A 17468-nucleotide genomic window follows, 5' to 3' on the forward strand; every position below is an offset into this window, starting at 1 on the left:
AAGGGCCTGGAGAGTAAATCTGATGAGGAGAGCCTGAAGGAGCTGGGGATGGTCAGTGTGAAACAGAGGAGGCTGAGGGGAGACCTTAGTGCTCTCTACAACTCCCTGAAAGGAGGTTGGAGTGAAGTGGGGTTTGAGCTCTTCTCCCCCACAACAAGTGACAGTTCCTGCAGCTGCTCCTCACCAGACTGGTTCTCCAGACCCTTCAGCAGCTTTATTGCCCTTCACTGGGCCTGCTCCAGCACCTTCTTGTAATGAGAGCTCCAAAACTGAACCCAGTACTCAAGGTGTGACCACAGCAGTGCTGGAGAAGAGAAGGCTCCGGGGAGACCTAATTGTGGTCTTCTAGGATCTGAAGGGGCTCCAAGAAAGCTGGGGAGGGACTTTTGAGGGTGTCAGGGAGTGATAGGACTGGGGGGGATGGAGCAAAACTAGGAATGGGGAGATTCAGATTGGATGTTAGGAAGTTGTTCCCCGTGAGGGTGGTGAGAGCCTGGCACAGGTTGCCCAGGGTGGTGGTGGAAGCCTCATCCTTGGAGGTTCTTAAGGCCAGGCTGGAGGTGGCTGTGAGCAACCTGCTGTAGTGTGAGGTGTCCCTGCCCATGGCAGGGGGGTTGGAACTGGCTGCTCCTTGAGGTCCCTTCCAGCCCTGACAGTTCTGTGGCACTAACTTTATGCCAGTTACCAGGCCAGTGGGGGTTATTTAGCCCTTATCATTATTTTCCTTTAATGTCCAATAGTAACTGATTTACATTTGCAGCATTTTCTATGGATTCCTTCTCTTGGCATCAGCCTAAAACTGCCACCCTGGCTGCTCAGAGAGAATCTCTCAGGGGCTTGGGGGTTTGGTCGGGGTTTTGGGGGGCCTTATTTGAATAGCTTTGGGGGTTTTTTTTGGTTGCCATTTTACATTGCTGATGGCTGAAGCAAGTGCTAACGTGGCTTTCTTGTTTCCTCTCGGTTTGTTTGCTCACTTTTTCCCCCCCTGGTTTGCTTTCTATGATAGCTCAGCAGAACCCAGCAGCCCAACTGCCCTCCAGGCAGCAGGAGATCGAGATCAACCGGCAGCAGCGCTACTTCCGCATCCCCTTCATCCGCCCCGCAGACCAGTACAAGGACCCCCAGAACAAAAAGAAGGGCTGGTGGTATGCTCACTTTGATGGCCCGTGGATTGCTCGCCAGATGGAGCTCCACCCTGACAAGGCTCCCATCCTCCTGGTCGCAGGTTGGTGCCGGCAGGGAAATTCAAAGGCCGGGAAGGCGCAGCGTTCCGAGCTGCGGAGGGTGGCTGGGCTTGGAGGGGACCTCCAGGAGCATCCGGTTCCAACCCCCCTCACACCTCACACTACAGCAGGTTGCTCAAGACCTCATCCAGCTCGGCCCTGAGCGCCTCCAGGGAGGGGGCATTCACCACCTCCCTGGGCAGCCTGGTCCAGTGTCTCACCACCCCCACTGGAAAGAATTTCTTCCTAAGCTCCAGTCTAAATCTGCCCTCCTCAAGCTTCCATTCCCTCTCATCCTATCACTACAAGCCCTTGTGCAAAGTCCCTTCCCAGCTCTCTTGTAGGCCTCCTTCAGGTACTGGAAGACCTCTATAAGGTCTCCCTGTAACTTCGTTTTCTCCAGGGATGAGGCTTCCACCACCTCCCTGGGCAGCACATCCCAATGGCCAATCTCTCTCTCTGAGAAGAACTTTTTCCTCACCTCCAGCCTAAACCTCCCCTGGCACAGCTTGGGACTGTGTCCTCTTGTTCTGCTGCTGCTTGCCTGGGAGAAGAGACTAACCCCCACCTGGCTACAGCCTCCCTTCAGGGAGTTGGAGAGAGCAAGAAGGTCTCCCCTGAGCCTCCTCTTCTGCAGGCTAAGCAACCCCAGCCCCCTCAGCCTCTCCTCACAGGGCTGTGCTCCAGACCCCTCCCCAGCCTCATTGCCCTTCTCTGGACACCTTCAAGTCTCTCAATGTCCTTCTTAAACTGAGGAGCCCAGAACTGGACACAGGACTCCAGGTGTGGCCTCAGCAGTGCTGAGCACAGGGCAGAATGACTTCCCTGCTCCTGCTGGCCACACTGTTCCTGATGCAGGCCAGGATGCCCTTGGCCTTCTTGGCCAGCTGGGCACACTGCTGGCTGATGTTCATCTGCTGTCCACCACTACCCCAGGTCCCTCTCTGCCTGGCCGTTCTCCAGCCACTCTGTCCCCAGCCTGTAGCACTGCCTGGTGATCCTGTGTGCGACCTTTTGGATGATGAAGCAGCTTCCTAAACACCTTTCTTTTGCCCCTCTCCCATTTCAGGGAAGGATGATATGGATATGTGCGAGCTGAACCTTGAAGAGACTGGCTTGACCCGCAAGCGAGGGGCTGAGATTTTGCCCAGGCAGTTCGAGGAGATCTGGGAGCGCTGCGGGGGCATCCAGTACCTCCAGAACGCCATCGAGAGCAGGCAGGCTCGCCCCACCTACGCTACAGCCATGCTGCAGAACCTGCTGAAGTGAGCTGCTCTCCTGCTGCGCAGCAGAGGTGGAGCTGGGAGCCCTTGCCCGCCACACAAAGGGAAGAAGAGCTCCTCTGTGCAGCAGGGGGGGCGGGCGCAGCTGCCGCGCTGAATGAGAGATGTTTAATATAAAGTGAACAGATTTTATTAATCCTGTGGTTTGGTAATTTGTACTTCCTGATGTTTAATTCCTGTAGTGAACTTCACATAGGCATAAAGACCTGGCAGAGGCTTGGGTCGGTGTAGCTCCTCGCTTCTCTCTGTTCCTGTGTTGCCTCTCCTCTGACGGTTTCTGTTATGTTGTAACTCTCAACCCCCTACAGCAATCTGTCTGGGCTTGGGTGCGTGGTGCAAAGGGCTGCACTGCAACCCCCCTTTTGGTAACCACCCCCTCTTGAAAGCACTGAAGAGTTGGCTTCAAGTGGTGGCCTAGAGAAGAGGACACACTTCTTCCTGAAAACTGGAATTGTGAGGCCTTAGCTTTGACTTCTGTTCCGGAGAAGTTGGAGTATCCTTTTATACTCATCTGAGACACTTCATGTCCTGGTTTGCAAAGTGCTTTGTGTCTGTACTTACTGACTGACTCCTTCAGAAACTGATGGGAAGCCCTCCTTAACCTGAGACCCAGAAACACTTATGGAATGCATTCTCTGTCTTGGTTTCCATGAGGTTGGGGGTACTGCTCACTGGGGCTTACACCGCTTCCCTCTTCCTCTTCTATTTGTTCTCTCTCTCTTTCACTACAGATTCCCTTCAGACTTTTCTTCTGACCAAACTTCCATTAGGAATTCTTGGGCAGTTTCTTCACCCACCTAGTGTAATTTCACTGTGTTGATCAGAACTGCCCAAGACTTGTATCTGGAGGCACATAAGATTAAGGATAGCATAAGGGAAATACGTTGAGCTTCTTATTTTGATGGCAGTGTAGCTTAACTGAACATTGAGGCTTGAGCCTCAGGCATCCTCCTCTCTGTTTTAATTGCAGTGAGCTGCACAAGGTCTATACTTGGTCCAATAACATGAAGCATCTTCTTAATACTGGAATAGCCACGAGTTTTAGCATCCTGGAGTGTCACAGAGACTCCAACACTGAGCTTTGTCATGGTATCTTCTGTCCAGTTTCATAGCTTGTCACAGTTCCCTTGGGAAGGAGTTTGCTTAGGGCAGGTTTTGTGGATGGGAGTTTTTGACTTCCTCCTGCTCACTTCTGTGGGCACTGTGGCACCATGCAGGCCATTACTTCAACAAATTAAACATGAGAGCATTTATTAACTCTCCAGCAGGGATTTGGAATCTCTTATCCAGTTGGCTTTTTCAAGCTGATTTTAAAATGGAGGCTTGAACTGAAAGAGTTTGCTTCAACTGTGAGGAATGATTCCCTCACTGTGCTCTCAGATGGAAATCTCTTGGAAATGTCAGCTTTTAAATGCACTTCATAACTTGCAAGAGGTACAGGTCTGCATCACAGAGGAAGCTGCTGATGCTCACATCCTTGCTGACTTCAGGTTGTGTTTGCATGCCACAGTTTTGTTGTTGTGCATGCATTCCTTACTGCAACCCATGTGGAGATACTGGAGTAATACATTAACTCTGTGTGAGCAACCTGGGCTAGCTGGGGATCAGAGGATCACAGGATGTTAGGGGTTGGAAGGGACCTCTGGAGATCTTCCAGTCCAAGCCCCCTGCCAGAGCAGGAGCAGAGAATCCAGCACAGGTCACACAGGAACACATCCAGAAAGGGCTGGAAAGGCTCCAGAGAAGGAGACTCCACAACCTCTCTGGGCAGCCTGCTCCAGCGCTCTGGGAGCCTCCCAGGGCAGAAGTTCCTCCTCATGTTGAGGTGGAGCCTCCTGTGCTGGAGTTTCCATCCATTGCCCCTTGGCCTATCCCAGGGTGCAAGTGAGCAGAGCCTGTCCCTGTCCCTTCCTTCCTGACCCCCAGCCCTCAGCTATTGATAGACATTGATCAGATCCCTCTCAGCCTTCTCCTCTCCAGACTAAACAGCCCCAGGCCTCTCAGCCTCTCCTCCCTAGGCAGTGCTGCAGTCCCTTCAGCATCCTTGGAGCCTTGGACTCTCTCCAGCAGATCCCTGTCCCTCCTGAACTGGGCAGCTCAGACCTGGATGCAGTATTCCAGGTGAGGTCTCAGCAGGGCAGAGTAGAGGGGGAGGAGAACCTCCCTTGATGTCCCTACTTGCTGCATGGGGCTTAGACTAGCTCACTTCTAGAGGTCTCTTCCAACCCAGTGCATTCCATGGTTCTATGGATCCACTGCATCAAAGAATCTCAGCTTTCACTGCATTCCCACCCTGCTGTCTAGTGATGTGATTGCAAACAGGAAAAGATTTCCATTTTACCCCAGTCCTTCCCTGAAGCAGTGATCTGATTGTTTTAGTTCTTTTTCTTGGCTGGAAGACGAAAGGAGAAGTGCATCAGGCTGCTGTCCAGCAAGCTGTGCACAAACCTGTGTGCTGCTGCATGAATTTAAAGGTGCTGCTGCTGAAATGTAGGTCACTGCTTTAATGATCTCACTGGACTGGAACATAAGGTTCAGAACTTCCAGTCCCCAGAAAGGTGGCACTGCAAGAACCTCTGATCAACCATGAGTACAGGGAAGAAAGCTCTCTGAGCTGATAGGGCTGAAGATGCTCTACCCCATATTTCATACTCTCTGGATTTAACTTCTTGGCTTAACACATTCAGTCTCAGGTTTTATATAGCTCTAGAGATCTGGATCTAGATATCTGGTTATAAATATTAAGAGCTAGATATCTAGGGATATAGATGTCTATAGATACTGATATCTAGATATCTAGGTCTGGAGAAGCAGATATCTAGGTCTAGAGATGTAGATATCTAGGTCTGCTGGAGATGCAGATACCAGGATTCAGATATCTGGGTCTAGAGATGTAGATATCTGGGTCTAGAGATGTAGATATCTAGGTCTGGAGAAGTAGATATCTAGGTCTGGAGATGTAGATATCAAGATTCAGATATTAGGTCTAGAGATGTAGATATCTAGGTCTGGAGATGTAGATATCAAGATTCAGATATCTAGGTCTAGAGATGTAGATATCTGGGTCTGGAGAAGTAGATGTAAAGATTCAGATGTCTAGGTCTGGAGATGTAGATATCTAGGTCTGGAGATGTAGATACGTAGATGTAGATATCTAGGTCTGGAGAAGTAGATTCCTAGGTCTAGAGAGCTGGATGTTGGTCTAGAGATCTGGATCTGGTTATAAATCTCTGGCTCTAGATATCTATGTCTGTCTATCTATCTATCTATCTATAATAGATCTTATGAGACTGAAGCTAGTAAGCAAAGCAGCTCACTACTTAAGTGTGGACACGTGTCTATACACATATATGTGCTTAAATATCATAGATGTGTGTAAACATGCTTGTGGGGAACGTAAATGAATTGATTTTCCCCTTCCCCCCTACCCTCCCCCAGTCTGTTCCTGTATTTATGTCAGGGTTTCCTTGCCTGGCATCAGAAGGTGAATGCCTTTGTCAGAGTGGGGTGTATGGGAGCTGCTGTTCAGCTGCCTGGCTAACAGCAGGGAGCTGTCAGGAAAAGAGAAATGGCTTTGAGCTTTGAGGACAGTGGAAGCAGAGCTGGGGCTGGATGTCCTCCAGTGAGGCATTGCCACCCCTCTGCCTGGCTCCAGCAGTGTGCCTGAGGCAAGCAGGAGCAGCACTCCACAAATCTAGCAGCAAACTTACTTCTTCTCTTTTCCCCTGCACCAAAGGCAGCCTCTCCTTTGGCTTTCACTGGTCTCTTCCTCTTTTTTTGTTTCGGTGCAACAAAAGTGACTCTCAGTTCATTTCAGGGTTTTGTTTATTTATTTCCCCCCCCTGCCAGGCAATGTTCAGCTGCTTCCCAGTGGCTTCCACAGGCACATCTCCCCTGGCAGATAATTACTTTGGTGGTTAATTTGGAGAGGGAATGGGGGGGAAAAAGGCAGGGAGGGGACTGAGGATTGGATGGGGCACTTGAAGGCATGGTTTAGTTGTCAGGAGGTCATAGAACCATAGAAGTGTCAGGGTTGGAAGGGGCCTCAAGGCTCAGCCAGTTCCATCCCCCCTGCCATGGGCAGGGACACCTCACACCACAGCAGGTTGCTCACAGCCACATCCAGCCTGGCTGCAAACACCTCCAGGCAGGAGGCTTCCACCACCTCCCTGGGCAACCTGTGCCAGGCTCTCACCACCCTCATGGGGAACAACTTCTTCCTGGCATCCAATCTGATTCTCCCCACTTCTAGTTTTGCTCCATTCCCCCCAGACCTATCCCTCCCTGACACCCTCAAAAGTCCCTCCCCAGCTTTCTTGGAGCTCCCGGCAGATCCTGGAAGGCCACAATGAGGTCTCCTGGGAGCCTTCTCTTCTCCAGACTGAACAACCTCAACTCCCTCAGTCTGTCCTCATAGGAGAGGTGCTGCAGCCCTCTGCTCGTCCTCATGGCCCTTCTCTGGAGGTGTTAGGTGTTAGGTATTAAGTTGGACTTGATGATCTCTGGGGTCTTTTCCAGCCTGCTCGATTCTATGATTCTATGACCTGCAGGCTTGTAGCATCATCTGATGTCCTTAAGGAGAAGAATTAGGGTTTTGTAAAGCACAATGGTGATGAGACAACCACATGAGCTTGGTTCTGCATGTCTGATTCTCTTTTTTTTTAAGAAGAAAACTAATTCCTCCTGCCTCTCAGTGAAGCTGCCCCTGACAGTTGAGATCTTCTGCTTGAAACACTCCACAAAAATGAAAGGGTGAGGAAGAGAGTCACCATGCTGAGCTCCACTCCTGACCAGGTGCCCCAGGAATGGGAACTTCCTAGAGAATGCTACTCCACAGCTCACAAGGTCATCACAGACTTGTCTGTCATCCACTGATAAGATTGGTTTTATCCTCTACCTGGGGAAGCCTCTGGGGTTTGCTCCAAAATCTTTTATTAAAGTATTTAAATGATCTCCTAATACTGTACTGGGGGGGGGGGAGGTACAATGAAATAAATGCATTCCATGTTGAACATCTCACTTGTGTTCCTCACTGCTTTGTCATGAAAGATTTCAGGCCTAATAAGTCAGGGTGGCCTCGTGGCCCTTCCCTGGACACCTTCCAGCACCTCCAGATCCTTCCTGTACAAGGGGCTGCAGACCTGGCCCCAGAGCTCCAGCTGTGGGCTCAGCAGAGTGGAGCAGAGGGGCAGAATCCCCTCCCTGGCCTTGTTGACCACACTGCTCTGGATGTAGCCCAGGCTCTGGTTGCCTTTCTGGGCTGCAGGTGCACACTGGCAGCTTACATTGAGCTTCCCTTCCACCAGCATCCCCAAGTCCTTTTCATCAGGGCTAATTATCATTTTGTTTTGCTTTCCTTGTGGCTTTCAACTCCAGCTGTAGTTTTCCAATCACTTTTAAGGTCATGTTAGGGTATTTAGAATCTCAGAATGTTTGGGGTTGGAAGTGAGCTCCAGTGCCCATTGAGTCCAAGCCCCCTGCCAAAAGCAGGATCACCCAGGGCAGGCCCCACAGGTGGGTTTGGAAAGTCTCCAGAGAAGGATGCTCAACAGCCTCTCTGGGCAGCCTGCTCCAGGGCTCTGTCATCCTCACTGTAAAGAAGTTTCTCCTCATGTTGGGGTGGAACTTCCTACGTTCCAGCTTGTAGGCACTGTTCCTTGTCCTGTCACTGGGCACCACTGGGAAGAGCCTGGCACCTTCCATCTTGACTCCCACCCCTCAGCTATTTATTGGCAGTGGTAAGGTCACAGAATCACCAAGGTTGGAAGAGACCTCAAAAGATCATCAAGTCCAACCTGTCACCACAGCCCTCCTGCCTAAACCATGGCAGCAAGTGCCACAGGGTCCTAGCAGCTTTTGAAAGACTGCAGAGGAGGAGACTCCACAGCCCCAACACCCAGACACAGTTCCCTAACCCCAACCCCCACCCCCGTGGAAATTTCCAAGCAAACAATTTTGTTCCATTTTATTGAAATACAAAAGGCTTACATCCAGCAAAGAGGTTTGGTCATGGATAGTGGAGGGTGATGAAGGATCCTCATTAAAACACACACTGAAAAACCACTTGGTGCTTCAGACTGCCTGCTGGTGACTGGGGTGGATGGAAGCTCCTAAACACAATGCAAAAATACAGTGGAAATGGGGGGGGGAAACCCAACCACCCCAAAATCAAACAATAAAACAGAACTGAATGCTTTCAGCATTCTTAATGCAGTCATAGAATAGAATAGAATAGAATAGAATAGAATAGAATAGAATAGAATAGAATAGAATAGAATAGAATAGACCAGACCAGGTTGGAAGAGACCTTCAAGATCATCACATCCAACCTATCATCCAACACCACCTAATCAACTAAACCATACAACCAAGCACCCTGTCAAGTCTCCTCCTGAACACCTCCAGTGATGGTGACTCCACCACCTCCCCAGGCAGCACATCCCAGTGGGCAATCACTCTCTCTCTGTAAAACTTTCTCCTAACCTCCAGCTTAAACCTCCCCTGGTGCAGCCTGAGACTGTGTCCTCTTGTTCTGGTGCTGGGTGCCTGGGAGAAGAGACCAACCTCTGCCTGGCTACAGCCTCCCTTCAGGTAGTTGTAGACAGCAATAAGGTCTCCCCTGAGTCTCCTCTTCTCCAGGCTAAGCAAGCCCAGCTCCCTCAGCCTCTCCTCACAGGGCTGTGTTCCAAACCCCTCACCAACTTTGTTGCCCTTCTCTGGACTCGTTCCAGCAAGTCAACCTCCTTCCTAAACTGAGGAGCCCAGAACTGGACACAGCAGTCGAGGTGTGGCCTGATCAGTGCATCTTACATCTCACCAGGGCAACTTACACCAGCAACAGGGAAAAGCTAACAGCTGTGGGCAGGGATGAGCTTCCAGTGCCCTGCAAGAAGAGGGTTTTAAAGTGGAGCTCTGTTCCTGCAGACAAAAGCCCACACCTTGGCTTTCTTGTTCTTGGGTTTTATTTATTTATTTATTTATTTATTCCTTTGATTCTCTCCTAGTTCAACAAAGTAAAAAAAACCCCAATAATCACTATTTCAGCTGTAGAAACCCAACCTTGATCTTCTTGGTGCATTGCCTTCATTTCTACCTTGATCTTCTTGGTGCGTTGCCTTCCTCTGTACACAGCCACCAGTTTGGGTGCTTTACTGAATGCATTTATCTAGGTCTTTCTTTCTTTCTTTCTTTGCAGGCAGCTAAAATCTGTGCAGTTCATTGTTTGGAACTTGTAAACAGTCCTTTCAGAGTGTCTCCAGGAGAAGGTAAACCAAAGTTCAGACTTCCCAGTGGCAAGAAGTATAAAAGAAACAACAACAAAAAAGAGTTGTCACTAAAGTTGGCTCCAGCATCTGCAGGGGGCTCCAAGAAGGCTGGGGAGGGACTGCTCAGGATCTCAGGCAGTGATAGGACTAAGGGGAATGGAATGAAGCTGGAGGTGGGGAGATTCAGGCTGGAGGTGAGGAGGAAGTTCTTCCCCATGAGAGTGGTGAAGCCCTGGAATGGGTTGTCCAGGGAGGTGGTTGGGGCCCCATCCCTGGAGGTGTTTAAGCCCAGGCTGGCTGAGGCTGTGGCCAGGCTGATGTAGTGTGGGGTGTCCCTGCCCATGGCAGGGGGATTGGAACTGGGTGATCCTTGTGGTCCCTTCCAACCCTGACTGACAGTATGATACATGGAAAGCTTCACTTCTGGATGTGGAGCTGCCCTCCAGGGCTGTTGTGAGCTTGGAAAGGCTCCAGAGCAGGAGACTCCACAACCTCTCTGAGCAGCCTGCTCCAGGGCTCTGGGACCCTCACAGTGAAGAAGTTCCTCCTCATGTTGAGGTGGAGCCTCCTGTGTTCCAGCTTGTAGCCATTGTTCCTTGTCCTGTCACTGGGCACCACTGAAAAGAGCCTGGCACCTTTCCTCTTGACTCCCACCCCTCAGTCTGAGCTGTAAGTACAACACCTGGTGTGCACCAAGCAGCAAACAGTGCTGAATATTGTGCAGCACTGGGGCAGCAGAGAGATGCTCAGGGATAAGTTGGTGAAGGTAATCAGAGGCTCACAGGATGTTAGGGGGTGGAAGAGACCTCTGGAGAGCTTCCAGCCCAACGCCCCTGCCAGAGCAGGAGCAGAGAATCTGTACTTGAATCAGGATTGTGCATCCATAGAGCATAAAATGACTAAGCCTATACAACACTTCATGGCCACCCACTGCTTACTTCTCTTCTACAAAACAACTTAGTAGCAGCCTCTCAAAATCATTTCTGTGTGTGCTGAGCTTAAAGTGCTGCATGCTACTGGGTAGGGTGCTGCTGAGGCTACAGCTCACGTTCTGGAGGGTGCTTGTGAAGGTACATCTGCTGCTCAGGAAAGGTGAAACTGCCTCAGCAGAAGGTTGGAAGCCCTTGGCTAACCTGGCAGCTGAAGTGTCACCAGGCAGTAAGCAGGGAAGGACTTATGTACATATTTATACCCAAGGTGTTTGTTAGCAGCAGAGCAGGAATCTGCTGTTCACTGAAACCAGCTTCTGTGTGGTTTGCTGTGTGAGCATTGCAGGGAGAGACAGAAAAACTTCCCCCCCACAAAAATGCTTTGGATGTGGCCTTTGGTCAGTGGCAGCTCTCGTGCCTGTGGCTGTCTCTTCCATTAGCCTGTGTAAGGAAGGTTAGTGGAAGGGTGTAGAAATGCAGGGAAGTTTCGTTGACATCTTTACCACAGTGGCTGTGACATAAACCTGATGAAAAGTCACTTCAGGGCTAAGCCTTCCTCTGGCACTCAGCTCTCCAGTGAAATCCCAGTGAGGATGAGTGAGCACTGGCTGCTCGATGCATGCAGCTGAGCACCGCTGACTTCTTATGGAGGCAGATTCTCACCAGGCAAATTTGAGACCTGGCCAAGCAGTTGGCTGCCTTCATTGGCTTGCTTTGTCTTCAGGAAAACATTGGTGTTGGGGTGTTTTCTTTGGGTGAGGTGCACTGATTTTAGAGCTAAAAATGTGATGTCCTTAGGAACCCTTGAGTTGTATCTGTGTGCTTCATCAACCTGAAGTCCAGTCTTGAATAATTCAGGCCTTCTTTTGTGACTACCTGGAAGAGAAACTCTCATAAGACATTTAGAAAGCAGTTTTGAATTGGAAAACGTGTGGACTATTACCCTTTTTAATCTGCTGCTGATTGGCAAGGCCCCACAGAAGTGTCAGGGTTGGGAGGGACGTCTAGGCTCAGCCAGTCCCAACCCCCCTGCCATGGGCAGGGACACCTCACACCACAGCAGGTTGCTCACAGCCACCTCCAGCCTGGCTGCAAACACCTCCAGGTAGGAGGCTTCCACCACCTCCCTGGGCAACCTGTGCCAGGCTCTCACCACCCTCATGGGGAACAACTTCTTCCTCACATCCAATCTCAATCTACCCACTTATAGTTTTGTTCCATCTCCCCAATTCCTATCACTCCCTGGCACCCTCAAAAGTCCCTCCCCAGCTTTCTTGGATGTCCCTTCAGATCCTGGAAGGCCACAATGAGGTCTCCTGGGAGCCTTCTCCTCTCCAGCCTGCACAGCCCCAACTCCCTCAGCCTGTCCTCACAGCAGAGCAGCTCCAGCCCTCTGATCTGCTGAGATAATTTATTGTAAGGAGAGCTGACTTCATCCTGCAGCTATTTTTTTAGGTTCCAAGTCATGGTGGTGCTGAGGAGTTGATGTGGTTATGTTGATGATCTTAGAGGCCTTTTCCAACCTTAATGATTCTAACCTGTGTTTTCTCCTGAGCTCAAAGGGAAGGAAGATGAAATTCTTCACCTGGATGTGAAATGCCCTCCCATAGCTAGCTGGGTAGAAACCCACCCAAACAAAATCCTCTCTGGTAGCTCAATTTAGCAGCTGCTTTCCATGGGGTGATTCTGTAACTGAACTGGAGATGGTTTTCATGCTCAGGAAGGAACTGAAGGGGACTTTAGCTTCTGAGATTTTTGTGCTTGTTTTCATACAAAGCTTTACAAATGCAGAGCTGTGCTGAACTGCAGATAATCAGAGAATCACTGAGGGCTGAACCCACACCTGGCTACAGCCTCCCTTCAGGGAGCTGCAGAGAGCAATGAGGTCTCCCCTGAGCCTCCTCTTCTGCAGGCTAAGCAACCCCAGCCCCCTCAGCCTCTCCTCACAGGGCTGTGCTCCAGACCCCTCCCCAGCCTCATTGCCCTTCTCTGGACACCTTCAAGTGTCTCAATGTCCTTCTTAAATTGAGGAGCCCAGAACTGGACACAGGACTCCAGGTGTGGCCTCAACAGTGCTGAGCACAGGGCAGAATGACTTCCCTGCTCCTGCTGGCCACACTGTTCCTGATGCAGGCCAGGATGCCCTTGGCCTTCTTGGCCACCAGGGCACACTGCAGGCTCATGCTCAGCCTACTGTCAACCAGTAACCCCCAGGTCCCTCTCTCCCTTGCTGCTCTCAGCCACTCTGACCCCAGCCTGCAGCACTGCATGGGGTTGCTGTGGCCAATGTGTAGAACACAATAGATGTTCAATCTCCTGCCCTTGGACTCTGCCCATCTGCCCAGCCTGCCAAGGTCCCTCTGCAGAGCTCTCCTACCATCTAACAGATCAGCTCCTGCCCCCAGCTTGGTGTCATCTGCAGGACGGGGCCCAGCACTGCTCCCTGGGGCACACCACTGGTGCCTGGCTGCCAGCTGGCTGTGGCACCATTCACCACCACTCTCTGGGCTCAGCCTCCAGCCAATGTCTGACCCAGCTCAGAGAGCTGCTGTCCAAGCCAGGGGCTGACAGCTTGGCCAGGAGGTTGCTGTGGGGGACGGTGTCACACATTGCAAAATGAAATCTAAAGGTTGTGCTAGGGAAGTGGTGCTCTTAGTTTCAGCTAGCAAAAGCTGTGTTCTCCATAAGTTTTTCTCCCTTCCTCAGCTCTTTTCAGAGGACTAAAAACCATTTTGAACTGAAGGGATGGTGAAAAGTGCCCCAAACCACCCAGCTCGGGGTTTTTAACCTCCTTTGTAGCTTCATAGAGTCACAGAATGGTTTGGGTTGGAAGGGACCTCCAAAGGGGCATCCAATCCAAACCCCTCTGCAGTCAGCAGGGACATCCCCAACTAGATCAGGCTGCCCAGAGCCCTGTCCAGCCTCACCTTGAATATCTCCAGGGATGGAGCTTCAAGCACCTCCCTGGGCAACCTGTTCCTGTGTTCCACTCTTTTGTGGTTGCCTTCCTTCTCACTGAACCAATTTCCTTAACTAGGTCTCTGGCAGAGCTTTGTCAATACACTTCTGAGACTTCAAAAGCAGTCCAGATGCCACAGGCCTGGGTTTTTTTTCCCTCCTCCCCAAAATGTGGCATTTTATTCCTTTCATAAAATATTTATTGCTTCTGTAAGCAGCAGTTTTGAGTAGCTCAGCTGGTGTGAAACTTTATTGATCCACAGCTGCCCCTAGGCACATTCCTTTTAAGATGGCTGTAAAATGCCAGTTGCAGATGTCGGTGCTCTTGGTTTGTATCAGCATGGCATGGAATGGAATGGGATAGAATGGCATGGAATGGAATGGAATGGAATGGAATGGAATGGAATGGAATGGATAGGGTAGGATAGGATAGGATGGAATGGAGTGGAGTGGAATGGAATGAGAATAGAATAGAATAGAATAGAATAGGACAGGACAGGACAGGACGGGATAGGATGGGATGGGATGGGATGGGATGGGATGGAATGGAATGGAATGGAATGGAATAGAATAGAATAGAATAGGAATAGGAATGGGATAGAGAATTAACCAGGTTGGAAAAGACCTTAGAGATCATCCAGTCCAACCTATCACCCAACACCATCTGATCAACTAAACCATGGCACCAAGTGCCTCATCCAGGCTCTACTTGAACACCTCCAGTGATGGTGACTCCACCACCTCCCTGGGCAGCACATTCAAGCCTCTTTGTGCTTCAGCTTTTCTGAACTGCTGCTCCTTGCTGACTTGTCCATTTCTGTCACCACCTTCCAGCCCCCTCATTGCCATCTCTCTCTGTAACAGTGACCTGGAGCACTGGAAGGGACCAGACCTGGACATGACGAAGATCAGTTGAAAGAAATCTGTCATAGAATGCACTGGGTTGGAAGAGGCCTCTTAGAGATCATGCAGTCCAACTCTCTCCAGTAAAGTGGGGACATCCCCAGGTTGCTCAGAGCCCCATCAAGTCTGACCTAAAAAACCTCCAGGGATGGGGCCTCCACCACCTCCCTGGGTAACCTGTGCCAGGCTCTCACCACTGTCCTGGGGAACAACTTCTTCCTCACATCCAATCTGAATGCATACATTTCTAGTTGTGCTCCATCCCCCCCAGTCCTATCCGTCCCTGACACCCTCAGAAGTCCCTCCCCAGCTTTCTTGTAGCCCCCTTCAGATACTGCAAGGCCACAATTAGGTGTCCTCAGGGCCTTCTCTTCTCCAGACTGAACAACCCCAGCTCTCTCAGCCTATCTTTGTAGGAGAGGTTCTCCAGCCCTCTGCTCATCCTTGTGGCCCTTCTGGACAAACAAGAAGGGATTGTTGTCCTATCAAGCATCAGTCCCCTCCCTGAGCTGTCCTTTGTATGGAGTTAGTCCAAAGAGGCCTCTTGGTAATGCTGACAAAGAGGAAACTCAGCAGTACTTAAAGCTCCTGCATAGAGTCACAAACCTTGGTTTTGTCTGGCTGGTGCTGGAAATGAGGAAGCTTGGAGACTAACTTGTCAGTCCTGGCTTTGTAAACTGGTCCTGCTGGTCTGGAGACCTACAGCAGCATGAAAGAAAAGCAAGAAAAAAGGGGGGGGAAAAAAGAGGAAATTTTAGATTAATAACTTCCCTAAAGCAGAAAAAAAGCCCTTGGGCTGGGCCACCAAAGCCATGCAGGAGAGCTGGAAGAGATGCAGCTCTACAGTCCCCTTCTGAAACCTATGCAGCAGTGACTGTGGAAAGCAAAAGAGCTGAGTTAGTTAGTAGTTGTTTAGTCCTGAGACTGCCCAGCGAGCGAGGTTAGAACCAAACTGTGGTTAGTGGTGGAGTCACTACAGGGAGATGGACCTGTTGGCTGAGGTGGGGGGGGGTAAGACAAGGGGGCTGCATGCATGTTACCTCCAGGCTGAGCTGTGTGTTGAGGCTCAGGTAAGGCTTGGTGAGCAATGGTCTCTGAGGAGCTGACCCAGGCGCTGACACCGCAAGCCGTGCGGCAAAAGCCAGCGGTGGGCTCCTCGTGCTCAAAAGCAGGATTAATCCTGAGGGCCTGCTCTGAGTTGCTGCTGTTGAGAGTAGAACTTCTACAATGCAGAACAGGTTGGTTTGTTTGTTTGGGTGAGATGTTCATTGATTATTATTATTATTATTATTATTTTAAACAGCAAAATTAAAAGGTAAAAAAATAACAATAAAAGAAGAATATTTTGGATGGTGAAGGTGGGGGAGGGGGGGGGAAAGGTTGGGAGCAGCTTACTGAAAATGAGAGTTTCTTTTGCATTTTCTTCTTAACTTAATGATTAAAATGGTGCCAAGGAAAGCAAGGCTCAGTAAGCCCAGGGTGAGAGGTCTGGAGGTGGAGGGTGGAGCGGGCTCAGGAGCGGATTTTGCGCAGCGCTGTCCCTGCTGGAGCTGATGTCTGCGTGCAGGGCATCTAGAAGAGGGAGAGGGAGAGAAAAAAATGGACAAAACTTGAAGGCAGGAGGGGCAGAGCAGCTCAGCTGGAAACAGAGCCTGCAGTTAAATACAAGCACAGTGTTGCCAGGGCGCTGTGTCGGTGTGAAGCGCTCTGGGCTGCCGTAGGAGTGCGTGCAGCAAGCCAGGGGAGGTTCTCCTCCCCCCGGTACTCTCCCCCAGGCAGAACACATGTGGAGTGTTGTGTCCAGTTCTGTGCTGCCTGCTTCAAGAGGGACAGGGCTGGACTAGAGAGGGTCCAACAGAGACTGTGAGGATGGTTAATCACAGAAGCACAGAATCTTAGGGGCTGGAAGGGACCTCGAAAGCTCATCCAGTCCAACCCCCATGGCAGAGCAGGGTCACCTAAAGCACATCACAAAGCAGCACATCCAGATGGGTTTTGAATATCTCCAGAGAGGGAGACTCCACTACCCCCCCGGGCAGCCTCTGCCAGGCTTCTGTCACCCTCACAGGGGAAAAAATTCTTCCTCCTGTTCCCCTGGCACTTCCTCTGCCTCAGCTTCCACCACTGCCCCTTGTGCTGGCATTGGGCAGCCCCCAGCAGAGCCTGGCTCCAGCCTCTGGCCACTGCCCCTGCACAGCTTTAGCACCAGCAGTCAGGCTCCTCCTCTCCAAGCACCAGAGCCCTCAGCTCCCTCAGGCTCTCCTCATAAGGAAAATCTTCCACTCCATCTCAACATCTTTCCCAAACTGGACACAGGACTCAAGGTGTGGCCTAAGCAGTGCTGAGCACAGGGCACAATGACTTCCCTGCTCGTGCTGGCCACACTCTTCCTGATGCAGGCCAGGATGCCCTTGGCCTTCCTGGCCACCTGGGCACACTGCTGGCTCATGTTCAACCTACTATCAACCACTACCCCCAGGTCCCTTTCTGCCTGTTTGCTCTCAGCCACTCTGACCTCAGCCTGTAGCACTGCCTGGGGTTGCTGTGGCCAATGTGCAGCACCTGGCACTTGGATGTGTTCAATCTCCTGCCCTTGGCCTCTGCCCATCTGCCCAGCCTGGCAAGGTCCCTCTGCAGAGCCTCTCTACCCTCTAACAGATCAACTCCTGCCCCCAGCTTGCTGTCATCTGCAAATCTACTGATGATGGACTCAATGCCCTCATCCAGATCATCAATAAAGATACTGAACAGGCTGGGGCCCAGCACTGCTCCCTGGGGCACACCACTGGTGCCTGGCTGCCAGCTGGCTGTGGCACCATTCACCACCACTCTCTGGGCTCAGCCTCCAGCCAGTTCCTGACCCAGCTCAGGGTGCTGCTGTCCAAGCCAGGTTCAGCAGCCATGCAC

The 17468-nt window shown here is 51.0% G+C and overlaps 1 protein-coding gene across 2 annotated transcripts in view; it reads left to right on the forward strand.

Annotated features, from left to right (window-relative positions):
- The window catches only part of MYO6 (myosin VI), a 105534-nt gene extending 102382 nt beyond the window's left edge, over positions 1–3152 (forward strand). For both annotated transcript variants that reach the window (XM_054162541.1, XM_054162542.1), the window contains 2 exons: positions 1007–1225; positions 2293–3152. In XM_054162541.1, the coding sequence (XP_054018516.1) occupies positions 1007–1225; positions 2293–2492 (419 nt within the window). In that variant the 3' untranslated portion in view covers positions 2493–3152. The remainder of the gene's footprint in view (positions 1–1006; positions 1226–2292) is intronic.
- Positions 3153–17468: the final 14316 nt, after the last annotated feature.

Source organism: Dryobates pubescens, chromosome 6 (genome assembly GCF_014839835.1).
Source record: "Dryobates pubescens isolate bDryPub1 chromosome 6, bDryPub1.pri, whole genome shotgun sequence".
In the NCBI taxonomy this organism is placed as follows: Eukaryota; Metazoa; Chordata; class Aves; order Piciformes; family Picidae; genus Dryobates; species Dryobates pubescens.